The sequence below is a fragment of the Lygodium microphyllum genome, chromosome 28 (assembly GCF_053477565.2).
Source record: "Lygodium microphyllum isolate KBCC chromosome 28, Lygodium_microphyllum_v1.1.10, whole genome shotgun sequence".
In the NCBI taxonomy this organism is placed as follows: domain Eukaryota; kingdom Viridiplantae; phylum Streptophyta; class Polypodiopsida; order Schizaeales; family Lygodiaceae; genus Lygodium; species Lygodium microphyllum.
The window spans coordinates 67,838,238-67,852,118 of record NC_141162.1 but is presented as its reverse complement, the minus strand read 5'-3'; the positions used below and the strand labels follow the sequence as shown (position 1 = coordinate 67,852,118).

General features: G+C 44.6%; 1 protein-coding gene across 3 annotated transcripts in view; it reads right to left on the bottom strand.

Moving 5' to 3' along the window:
* The window catches only part of EER5 (proteasome family protein), a 114,720-nt gene that overhangs the window by 53,912 nt on the left and 46,927 nt on the right, over window positions 1–13,881 (bottom strand). Inside the window, exons 6-7 of one of the 3 annotated variants that reach the window (XM_087670589.1) lie at window positions 8,569–8,658; window positions 6,457–6,513 (exon numbers count right to left, since the gene is read on the bottom strand). The exons of 1 other annotated variant lie outside the window; for it this stretch is intronic. In XM_087670589.1, the coding sequence (XP_087526715.1) occupies window positions 6,457–6,513; window positions 8,569–8,658 (147 nt within the window). The remainder of the gene's footprint in view (window positions 1–6,456; window positions 6,514–8,568; window positions 8,659–13,881) is intronic. One more of the 3 variants, XM_087670586.1, reaches the window with a different exon arrangement.

Here is a 13,881-nt window from a genome sequence, read left to right as displayed (position 1 = left end):
GATGGTGACAAACATTGTTGGTATGCTCAGATGAGTACATGGATGAGTCTACATGGGCTGCAGATGAGTACACTTGACCTAAGCCGCTCAGAGCTTAACCATGTGATCGGAGCAGACATACTGAAGTTAGATACGGAGAAGACTTGGATCCAACCCCCCTCCCCCCATGGCACGAGGATGGCACACTACCAGACCCACTTCCTTCAGGTATCTGAGGATGGTTTCATCACCCGACCCAATTACATGGACACACAGCTGCCTCATGGACTACGCACAGTTATTGGTCAAATCTGCACCTCATCTCACCACTTGAGGATTGAGACAGGCAGATGGGAGGGTATCCAGACAGAGGAACGCATATGCCCACTATGCGACAGAGAGCCAGAGACAAAGGAACACTACATCTTCCGATGCATTATATATTATGATATACGAGGTAGATACCATTGTCTGTTTCGAGAGGGTTTTGGACCCCTAAGACGGATCATGCAGTTTGAGGATTAGAGATGCTTGGGATTCTTCCTCTTGGAGCTCCAGAGGCACAGAGCAACAATTCTACGGAGTAGGAGGCCGCCACAGCTCGGCTCACATAGACAGAGAGCAGTCACTAACTTTTTCACTGATACACGACAGAGTATGGCAGATACCACTACTACTGCCACACAGCCTATAGGAGTACATCATCATTGGACCTCATCTTCTGTAGGTGTCCCTTTGGATAGAGCAGTGGCACTTAGCCGGTCTAGGCGCCCACGTCCACCCGGACGAAGGCCTAGACATCCACACCATAGACAAATTAAAGCCATCATTGAGCGCCACAGGAGACAGATGCCGAGACGCCTTAGCCATGCAGAGATACACCTCCTTAGAGGACAAACATCTCATTGATGGAGAGTTTTCCTTTTTCTACTTTCACTTTTAGATCATTGACATGTTTCCCTTTTATAGGACACTATTTGATTTTTTCAGTCTTTTAGGCATGTTTTTCATCTTTTCTCGTTCCACATGAGAAACACACCATCATTGTATGTATTGCTTTGGTCTCATAGGCCACATTGGCCTTTTAGAGACATTAATATATACTCTCTCTCTCTCTCTCTCTCTCTCTCTCTCTCTCTCTCTGTGTGTGTGTGTGTGTGTGTGTGTGTGTGTGTGTGTGTGCGCCTCTCAGCCGCGCCCCACCTTGCCTCTGCCCTGTACTCAGCTCGACCCACCCTGCACTCACCTTGCACTTCCTCAACCCGCCTCTCCCTACTCAGGCCCTACCACTTGCTTAGTCACACCATCATGCACTACTTCTTCCAGACCCGCTCATCAGAGTATACCCTACTCAATCACGGCATTCCGGTGATTGCCCTTGAGAAAATAAGCAACAATCAAGTCTCAAAAATACAATGGGATTCCCTCCACAAAAGCCGGGCATCCCGACTACACAAGAGGGGAGAAGTTTGAGAAATACTCTATTATTTGGAGCAGCATCGATAAGGTGACAAATTCTCACATGAAAAAGGGCCGAGAGGCGCTCCAAGACGTGTGCAAAATGCAAGATTAGGATATGGAAAATATCAAAGAGATGATGGCAGCAATGTGTGATGAGGCCATACAACAAATCAAGGAGGAGATGTCTAAGAAGGTGCAAGAATGGAAGAATGAAATATACGAGGAGATTACAGCACACTTCACATCTTGAAAGGCAAACATTGAAGACTCTCTCCAAGAGAGAAATAGAGTGATTAAAGAACTCTAGCATGAGATCACCGAATATCAAAACCAGCTTGACCTCCTTAAGAGGGAGGCAAAGGAGATTAATACATGGGTGACCATAGTGAAACAAGCACAAGTAGAAGTGGTTGAAAACTCCAAAAGGATCGAATCGGCAAAGAAGACGCCAACAAAGAAGGAAGAGCTCATGAATGAAGCACTTGAAGAGGAGAAGACAAGGAAAATTAAAGCCTTGGGTGGAAAGAGAGAGACAGCCCTCTAGATAGATGCCCAAGATCATAAGCAGAAATATGGGAGTGGAGGACCCCTCCACTGTGGAAAATGCATGGCGCATAGGGAAGGATCTAGAAAAGGGCCAGCTCTTTATCATCAAATTTGCTGATTTGGAGCCACAACAAACCTTCCTCTCCCAAAGGAAGGCTCTCAAAAGAGAAAAAGTATACCTTGAGGATGATCTCACACCCACCCAGGTAGCCCACCATAGGGAGTACATGTCATAGATTATGGAGGCCCGCAAAGTAGATAAATGGACAATATAAAAAGATGGGTGCATCATTATCACAAATAGATGCCAATGACGAGGCATGGCCTATGAGAGACACTTGACATTTGCAGTGTGGAACTGTAATAGAGTCATGAGGATGGATGCAAGGCTATTCTAGGAGACCTTCACTGACAAGGACATCATCCTATATACAAAGGCACACCAAAGTCAGGGCACGCACTTTCCAAAGATAAGAGGCTATAGATAGGAGACGACATGCCGCCTAAAGCCCGATCACAAGGGGGGACCAAAGGGTCTGGAGAAGTAGTTGTACTGTATAGAGAGGAGCTATAGCATATGTTAAAAGTCATGCAAAGAGATGAGGGGGCTTGCTTCATGTGGATCTGGATAAATACAAATTGCCCCCATGATATCTACATGGCAATATGCTACTTTGCTCCAATAAATTCTCCATATGCACCATAGGCAGGGGAGTCACCATATCTATAATTATTTGAGGATATTATGCATTATTCCAGTATTGGAGATATCCTCTTGATTGGGGACTTCAATGCTTGCACAACACAGAGACAAGTTCCCTTCTTCAAGAGTGAGGACCACATGTACAAAGAGAGAGCACCAAAGGAGATGGAACTCAGCCAAACATCACAAGACAGGGGTGAGTGCACAGATTATGCTGACCACCTCCTAGCCTTCGGAGTTGCACATGGATTAGCCATCATTAACAGCTTGAATAGATGGCCTGGATTGGACGCTCTCACATGCTTTCGACATAAGCATGCATCCAAACATACAAGAGAAACCCCTCCAAATGACCTATACAGAGACTAGGAGCGAGCATGGTGGACTATCTCCTATGGCCCTCATCCCTCATCCCTCATCCCCAACATACAATCTTTTAGAGTGTCCCCTCATTCACTAGCAGTGGCAACCGACCATGCCTACCTACAATTTACCATCACCTGTGGACATGATGCGATCCCTCCAGTGAGCAACCACCCAAGATTCTTCAAATACCACTTCACCAATTTGGCAATGAGTGCTTTCTCGAATCATCTCTATTGGAGCTTGTATGAGATGGATTCCCACATACCCCTAGAGAATATTACAGCACAACTTGCCGGAACACTTCACACCTCAATTGCCATGTATTTTTCCCATAGACGCAACAATTCCACCCCCCAAGCAAGAATACCCCACACAATAGCTGGTATAACGAGGAGTGCAAAGAAAACCATCTTCGTCTCTAGCAAGGCGAAGCACAAGGAACCTACACACAACCAAACACACTCGATCTTTCGCCGCCTAGTGCAGCAAAAGAAGAGGGCATTTCTATCCAAATTGGAGCACGATTTTTACCAGCTATTCTTGGGTAGGATAGCTGAAACCAACCTTCCTCCTCCGATAGGGTGGTAAATAACTTGATTAAGCACTATTTACAGCAATTAACAATTTCACAAAACTGAAATGCACACTTAACCATATAATCTTGGACATTGGACACCCTGTTGTCCCCAAAACTAACGCCCCTTTCAATGTTTATCTAACTTAATTGAAGAAGAAGTTGATGTACAATGGGATTCTCCCAACCCCTTTTGGTATTTCAACTTCCCTTGCTATGCACCACCAAGTACCTGTGTGGCATAACTTATAGCAAGTTTTGCCTTTGACATGCCGTGATTTTCTCAGGTCTCGAGCTCGTAAATTTACTTTGACCCCAGTTACATCTCACACGTGCAACATTCACTTAACCATGTGATTAAAAATTAATCCACATGTTAAGTGAGGTTTTAAAAATGCATGTCCTCAAGATAATAACAAGGAGGCATGAAAGGCATTCCAAGAACCCCAAGCCCATACACCCATCACCTCCCCAGGGTCCAAACACATGGCATGTACATGCTACCACATTATATCAGGTACATGGGCAGTCCCCCATTGCCTTGATTACAAAAGGGCACATCCATGTCATCTACCTTCTTCAACACAACGAGCGTTTGTAACACCATCGATAGACTCCAAAATGGCTGCACCCAAGACCATGATATACTAGTAGCAAACCACCTGTCACATGCCAAAGATATCCTAGCACCCCTTGTAGCCCACCTATTCAACAGTGCCCTATGTGATGGCTTCCCTACTAGTTGGTCAACTAATACTATAGTACCAATCCTAAAAGTTGGAGACCCCATGGTTCCCACAAACTATAGAACGGTCACGGTTGGCCACATGCTAGCCAAGCTTTATGGATCGATACTAGAGCATGAGCTAAGCAAATGGGCAAAGAAGCACCAGCATCAATCGTGTGGACAGGTACGGTTAGGTGAGGCTACTCCACTCTTGATCATATCCTCATACTTTGAACCATCATCGAGGAGAGCATGGAATAGAGGAGGCAGGTCTACTGCTACTTTGTGGATTTCCATAAGCCCTTTGACACAGTAATACATGCTAGGCTTATGCAAAGACTACACGAGCTGGAGGTCCCAATGGTGACGAGATGGTGGATACTAGCAAGAGCTAGAGGTCTCGATGGAGATAAGATGGGGGATACTAGCATTGTACGTGTCTGCTATAGGACATGTACGAGCACCAAGAGGGCTATTGAAGGAGATCACCAACACCATTGGAGTGAAAACGAATGCCCACTCTCACCTACTCTATTCGGCCTTTATATTGATGAGATATTAGACTACATTGATGGACTTGGAGGGGAGGGAGTTGGCATTTTTTTCTTGGGGGGATAGGCACAAATACCCATATTATTGTATCCCAATGACATAGTCTTCTTCTCCAACACACGTAAGGGGTTACAACACTACCTAGATGTACTACAAGCCTTCTTTCAAGACAAGGATCTCACAGTGAACCTTGGGAAAACCGAGGTTACAGTGTTTAACGATTCCTCCTAGTCAATTTCGTGATCAATACCCCATTTCACATATGGAGAGGAGATAGTGGAGGTGGTCCACATATATGTTTACTTGGGGATTACATTTTCAAGGCCAAGATTCACTTTGAGGAGAGCAGCAAAGGATCGATTGACACGAGGCTATGCGGCTCTAGGGTCGATGGAGAGCCAATGCACATGCATACAATTTCAGAAGCCTCAAATGAAACTCTAGTCCTTCGACACTTTGGTCACACTAGCACTTTTGTATGGGGCCCCAATATGGGGATCGAGCCTCTGCTGCACAAGGAGAGCCACATAAAATCACCCACTACCTAAGAGCGAGAAGATATATGAGGGGTGAAAGCAACTGGAGAGACCCCTAGTATTGATGATTTCATGGATGATTCGAAGTAAGCCCTTTGTACCACATGAGATTATCAAAGCATTTGGAGGGCCCTAAGCTATGGATCCATCTACTCTCCCAAGCCTCATCACTCATTGTCTATAGTGCCTGGGCCCTGAGTACAAAAGTCTCTATTAAATGTGTCTCCTTCATGTATCCAAGAGGAAGCTCTCATGTGATATCTATATTCAGGTCTAGCCGCCTCCATCTCATCTATCTCTACTTCAGCAGCGTGCATCCTCTCAGCCACCCATCTGCACCCTAGAAGTCTCTCCTCCCTCTGATGTGTTGCCAATGATGCTCTGGCTGTCCTTTCTCTCTATCGAAGGCCTTGTCTCCTCCTCAAGGCCTTCTCTCTAAAGGAGCTAATGTCCTGAAGGCCCTCATCCAAGTCTCTAGTTGCCTGACCCTCTTGGAATGGTCTAGTTCCCAAAATCCACACAAATAAATGGTCTCTTTCGTGAAAGCAGATGTCAAGAACCATTGTAATTCCTTCACTGACAAGACTTTGGCTATATTCTTGGGCTAGGTTGCCCTTATTCTTATTTATCCTTCAATATGCATTTCTGACATTGGTACTTGGACCGTGATACCCAGCTCAGTTGGAGTCTATGAGATGGAGAGAGGTATCTAAGTATTGGATACAAAGGTTTCTTGATTGCAAACATAATCTCACGAACAATGCCATTTTACCTCATATAGCTCTCTAGTAGACGTTATAATCTACCAGTTTACAAGGGGGATGAATATGTGTAAATAGTGTAAAAAGAACAAAACTCATAAAATAACTCAAGTAGATATCTTATGCATAACATGATTCATACACATTTTTTAAAGTCATTGCTACTCAGCCAACCAGATTTCCATCTGACAGCACGTGGATCCCTATTTCATTTAACCCAAAATAAAAGGGAGCAGAATAGTCTTACTTACAGTCTGGAAATTATCATTGAAAACCTCCAGACGCCCTGTGTAATAATTGTACGTCACCTAGTGTCAAAAGATCTACCAAAATGTCACACAGTATTTAACCCTCCAGGATCTTTTAAGTTGATAAATTCACACAGTTTTACACCTTATCTCTTGTTGGGAACTCTTCAAAATCAAAGACACGAGCTGTTTCGATGCTTCTTATTACACTTCTGCAAAGATGCACTGTTCCAAGCTGCAAACCAAGGACAAAATGTCTCATACAGGATACTACATCTACTTTAACGCACAATGAAGAAATTCAACACCCTTTGAAGGCAATGGTCTGCCAAAAAAGCCACATCCAATATCACAGCCAGAAAAGAACAGAGGATCTGCATGCATATCGTGCTTGCAAGATCTGATTGACTCATTTGCATTTGAATAACTCCCCCCCCCCCAACAACACCGAAAAGAAAAGAACATGGCATGATTTTTAAGAGGGTAAGGCAAACAGAGGATATACATTTATCAACCCGACTTGTCAGAGCAGCATATACAAAATGCTACTGTGCAAACTATTTCAAGTTCGTACAATACCCACTAGCGTTCTGGCCCACCTCATCAACACGTGCAAAGCAAATAGAGATTCAAAATTGCCAAGGGAAACTACAAGATTGGTTGAGGAACATATGTGCATACAACTGGCAGTGAACAAAGAAAGGACAAGGACAATCAAGCTGCAACAAATCACACTTGTGGAAGATCAAAAATAAGGTTCACACATTGAACCAACAACTTGTGGTGGCAATCACAAGAAACTTCAGAGAGAGAAAACTTTGAGAAGGGATAAATTTGAAAAAGGAGAGGGATATTGATAAATCCTAGAGCTTCAACAAAACAAAGCACCCACCCGAGTCCACACATAGAACTCATCAAGCACACAACTTAGTTGCAAGTACTCACAAAGAAACCCTGCGACAAACAAGGAATTCAACCTTGCAGGAAGAGTATGAGAGTTTCATCTGGCTATTTAAAGCTGGACACAAGATACTGGTTGGGATCCATATTCTAGACACTTGCAGATAGCATCCTTACTAAAGCTGCAAACCAAGGACCTTTTAAGTTGATAAATTCACACAGTTTTACACCTTATCTCTTGTTGGGAACTCTTCAAAATCAAAGACACGAGCTGTTTCGATGCTTCTTATTACACTTCTGCAAAGATGCACTGTTCCAAGCTGCAAACCAAGGACAAAATGTCTCATACAGGATACTACATCTACTTTAACGCACAATGAAGAAATTCAACACCCTTTGAAGGCAATGGTCTGCCAAAAAAGCCACATCCAATATCACAGCCAGAAAAGAACAGAGGATCTGCATGCATATCATGCTTGCAAGATCTGATTGACTCATTTGCATTTGAATAACTCCCCCCCCCCCAACAACACCGAAAAGAAAAGAACATGGCATGATTTTTAAGAGGGTAAGGCAAACAGAGGATATACATTTATCAACCCGACTTGTCAGAGCAGCATATACAAAATGCTACTGTGTAAACTATTTCAAGTTCGTACAATACCCACTAGCGTTCTGGCCCACCTCATCAACACGTGCAAAGCAAATAGAGATTCAAAATTGCCAAGGGAAACTACAAGATTGGTTGAGGAACATATGTGCATACAACTGGCAGTGAACAAAGAAAGGACAAGGACAATCAAGCTGCAACAAATCACACTTGTGGAAGATCAAAAATAAGGTTCACACATTGAACCAACAACTTGTGGTGGCAATCACAAGAAACTTCAGAGAGAGAAAACTTTGAGAAGGGATAAATTTGAAAAAGGAGAGGGATATTGATAAATCCTAGAGCTTCAACAAAACAAAGCACCCACCCGAGTCCACACATAGAACTCATCAAGCACACAACTTAGTTGCAAGTACTCACAAAGAAACCCTGCGACAAACAAGGAATTCAACCTTGCAGGAAGAGTATGAGAGTTTCATCTGGCTATTTAAAGCTGGACACAAGATACTGGTTGGGATCCATATTCTAGACACTTGCAGATAGCATCCTTACTAAAGCTGCAAACCAAGGACCTTTTAAGTTGATAAATTCACACAGTTTTACACCTTATCTCTTGTTGGGAACTCTTCAAAATCAAAGACACGAGCTGTTTCGATGCTTCTTATTACACTTCTGCAAAGATGCACTGTTCCAAGCTGCAAACCAAGGACAAAATGTCTCATACAGGATACTACATCTACTTTAACGCACAATGAAGAAATTCAACACCCTTTGAAGGCAATGGTCTGCCAAAAAAGCCACATCCAATATCACAGCCAGAAAAGAACAGAGGATCTGCATGCATATCATGCTTGCAAGATCTGATTGACTCATTTGCATTTGAATAACTCCCCCCCCCCCAACAACACCGAAAAGAAAAGAACATGGCATGATTTTTAAGAGGGTAAGGCAAACAGAGGATATACATTTATCAACCCGACTTGTCAGAGCAGCATATACAAAATGCTACTGTGTAAACTATTTCAAGTTCGTACAATACCCACTAGCGTTCTGGCCCACCTCATCAACACGTGCAAAGCAAATAGAGATTCAAAATTGCCAAGGGAAACTACAAGATTGGTTGAGGAACATATGTGCATACAACTGGCAGTGAACAAAGAAAGGACAAGGACAATCAAGCTGCAACAAATCACACTTGTGGAAGATCAAAAATAAGGTTCACACATTGAACCAACAACTTGTGGTGGCAATCACAAGAAACTTCAGAGAGAGAAAACTTTGAGAAGGGATAAATTTGAAAAAGGAGAGGGATATTGATAAATCCTAGAGCTTCAACAAAACAAAGCACCCACCCGAGTCCACACATAGAACTCATCAAGCACACAACTTAGTTGCAAGTACTCACAAAGAAACCCTGCGACAAACAAGGAATTCAACCTTGCAGGAAGAGTATGAGAGTTTCATCTGGCTATTTAAAGCTGGACACAAGATACTGGTTGGGATCCATATTCTAGACACTTGCAGATAGCATCCTTACTAAAGCGCATGTGAGGACCTAAGCAGATCTGCTACCACATCAGGTGAGAGGAGTGTGACTGGCTGAATCAGACAGCCAGTGGGACAAGCAATCATGATCAGACTGCAGCGGGCCAAAGGAGAGAGAGAGAGAGAGAGAGAGAGAGAGAGAATGCATGCATCTGCCAGTTATGCCACCAAGGGTTTCAAGTCTGAGAAGCAGTTTATTTGTAGATGTATTGTATATCATGATATTAGAGGAAGATTTCATTGCCTTTTTCAGGAGGGGATTGGACCTCTCCGGAGGGTGATGGAGTACGAGGATCAGAAATGCCTAGGACTGTTCTTATTTGAGATCCGGGCTTACAGAGAGAAGCTTTCAAGGAGCAAGACAAAACAGAGGCAAAGTCACCGAGTCGATGGGTTCTTACAGAGTTTCAGTACTAGCTCCAGAGCTAGCCCACTATATGCTACCATTACAGCAGTGTCACCATACCATCCACAAGTCAGGGGGGTCACAGCAGACTAGGCAACCACACTCCGTAGAGCACGGCACCCACCACCCCATCGTTGCACCCAACATCCTTACCTCTAGACAATTTGAGTCATCATTACTCGCCATCAGAGATGAGTACCTCCCCTTGGTGGACTTGATGTCTTGGACCACCCCATGACAGACATTCTTGCCTCAAGAGGGTACACAGTTTCTAGAGAATCATATTGATCAGGGTGTAATTCTACACGTTAGGCAAAGGATCATCAAGAGATCATTTTGTACGTGATGGTAGAGTATACTTGTAATGGTCGTAGTTTGTCATTTTCGTTTTCATTATTGTTTTGTGGTCAAGATGACATGGTCCGATGTACTCATTTCTTTGTCTCATAGGCCGCTTTGGCTTTTTGGAGACATAAATACATCTTTCTTTCTTTCTCACCTCCCCAAAAGTGAATGTGCCCTGTAATAAAAATTTAGTCCCTGTAATAAAAATTTAGTCATCCTTTACATCTGCAATGGAATCCAAAATTGTAATTAACACTCTTATGAGTCATTAAAGCTCAAAGTTTATTTCTTTTTCCTTTTTTTTATGTGCCTATATGGTACTGATACCCAAAATGGAATGTAGTGAGCTACCTAATTTGTCCTATAGGTCAACTTTCGCCTCCAAAGTCACACCCAGGGAGACAGGAGGAGGTTATGATAGACAAAGACATGATTCTACTTACTGAGATGCACCAGGGCCAGGAGAAAAAACTCCCCTCAGATTAGGAGATACACTTGGGATTCGGCCTATTGGGAGGGCACTACCCAGTAGAGCATGACACATGGATCGGGTGGGGTGGCAGTGCTCTTCCAACAGGAGTTACGAGGGAGTCTCCATCATGTCGCGGGATGTGGAGGCACAATACATGTGGATTCCGGTGGAGCTATCACCAAGACAATACATATACATTGCACTATGCTACTTCCCACCAAAGGGGTCCAAATTCACTGGGAGAGGAGGGAGGAAGGAACAAGGAGATGAATGGGAACAGGAGATGGTAGAGGAGGAAAGGAGGTCACAGTCACCGGTTTTGGATCTCTTTGAGAAGACTATACACTTCTCGAGCCTAAGGGAGGTCCTCTAAGTGGGGGACTTCAATGCTCTACCTCAAGATCACCAATGCAAGATGTATGATTTTGAAGGGTCAAAGATACTTCACACACTGGACCCGATAGAGAGCAGAGGGTGAGGAGGACAATGGAGGATTGGGGGGTCAAGGCCCACATAGCACAAGGTATGGACGACATTTGCTGGAGTTGGGAGCACAACATCACCTCATTATTTATGATGGGGTGGAGAGATGGCCTTCACCAAGAGCATTGACATGTTTCCAGCCCATAGGATCCAGCACGGTGGACTACACATTGGGATCCATTCCTTTCATGGAGAGGGTCTCCTCATTTGATATACCTATGAGGCCCATAGGAGCAGACCACACACACCTCACCATCACACTAACCTCCACCTACACAGCAGCCAGACACCCCACCATAGCCACCTCATACCACTTTCTACTTCACACGTGAGCTTGCCAACATCTATGCACACCATGTATAAAGGGATTGCTTCAACTGGACCCGTCAGCATCCCTAGCCACACTCAACACATAGCTTACCTCAGTCCTACACTCGCCAACCACCATGAGCTTCCCCCATTGCATATAGGTCACACACAGTACAGGGTCTAGGATCAACCCTCCAAACACTTGGTATGATGAGGAGTGTAGAGCACAGTACAAACAGCTTTGGACACAGATTGCACTCGAGCAAATCATAGAGAGGAAGGCCCAAAGAGAGCGGCATCGCTTTACTCACCAGAAATGAGGAGAGTACGAGGACACACATTACTAGGACCTTCCCCTACTATTCTAGAGCAAAGATGTGGCTACAGCATGGAGGAGCTTTAGGGAGCCTAGGCGACAAACGCCCATTGAGGACCCACGAATATGGCAAGCTTATGCAAAGTTCTTACATGATGTACCACACCAACCTCCCATACCACAGCCAGCAAAGCCACGCGCACATCACCAACCTTCCTGAGTGGCATGATGGAGTGGACTATTAGGAGGCTACAGCATGGATGGGCTCCCAATCACACAGATACATAGGTGGAGCATCTCATTTATGCAGCAGAGGTTCCTGCACCATTCATTGCTCATGTATTCAATAGGGCTTTGGTAGAAGGATTCCCAAATGAGTGGACTGTGCACACCATTGTGCCTATCCATAAGGCTGGGGACCTTTTTGATCCGGGGAACTATCAGACCATCATGATTGGTCATTTGCTGGCCAAGTTATATGGAGCAGTGGTGGAGGTGGAGTTGAGCACCTATGTGGAGTGAAAGTCCATGTGGGGAGCAGGACAGGCAGGTTTCAAACAGGGCTTCTCCACGATGGACCATATTTTCACCATGAGATCCATGATTAAGCAGGCCCAGATCAGGAGACAGAGACTGAATTGCTGCTTTGTGGTCTTCCGCAAAGCTTTTGATGCAGTGCCAAGGGACAGATTACTGCAGCATCTGTTGACTCTGGGGGTGCCATCAGACATGATACGGGGCACATATGCACTATATAAGTGGGAAGTTAGACGAGTCAGATGCCCTAGAGGAATATCTAGAGAAATTTCTAGCACCATCGGAGTGAAGCAGGGCTGCCCATTATCACCCACCTTATTTGGGCTATACATTGATGGCATCACGAACTACATAACCAAAGGAGGAGGAGTTGGCTTCAACTTGGCAGGTATTCATATCCACATTATGTTGTATGCTGATGATATTGTTTTGATTTCAGAAACAGCTTGAAGCCCTCCACTGCTTTTGCCTAGATAGAGGATTGTCAGTTAACCGGGAAAACCAAGATCCTTGGTTTTCACACATCAGCCCAGGTCTGTAGGGGATCATCCTTCACTTTAGATGGGCCGCCAGTAGAGGTGGTGAGCTCATATCTTTACTTTGGAGTCACTTTTACTGCCACATTAGGCCGCTTTTCCATGGCACAAGTGACACAAGATCGTCTCATGAAGGGATATGCGTCATTGCCGCTCCTAGAGAGACAGTGCCACCAGACATACTTGCAGGAGCCATATACCAGCAGTAGCCATTCAACACCATGGTCACTCCTGCTCTCATGTATTCAGCAAATGTTTGGGCCCCTGGACTAGCCACATCAGTTTGGACACAGATAGAGCAACCTCAGATTATTTTGTTGTCACACATGATACACAACAAATCCTCATAACCCACGAGATACTTAGAGCAGAGTTTGTTGTGACACCCATGGAGACAAAGGCGCTTTTCCAGATCATCACTTTTAAACAGCAAGTATGGGACAAGACATCTAACAAGTTACCATGGAAGGTACTGAAGGACTCTAGAGTTTAGATAGGTGGCCCATGAGGGATGTGAGAGCTCATGGTACTTCCAGGTGGAGCAGCTATTGGCTAGGTATGACATCGACATGACGAGCCACCCTCCCTTCTAATATGACCCAGATTCACCTTTTGTCTAGCTCTCATGGATAGAGAGGAAGATGATCATCATGCAGGACTTGTGTCAGCCACACACAGCACATAGGTGGCACCCCAGGCCTCTCTTCCCACAAAGATGCAGCACTATAGAGACCTTTTCATGAGCTTCACTGAGGATGGGTTGATCACTAGACCATTGTAAATGGATGGCCACATGCCACATGCCATGCAAGTTGCAATAGGCCAGCTCAGAGTGTCGTCACACCAGCTAGAGATGAGACAAGGACGGCCTCACAAGTACCCAGGGAGGAGAGGATCTGTCGACTATACCATGGGGAGGTGGAGACAGCAGAGCACTTACTATGTGGGTGTAGTGCCTATGCCCAAATA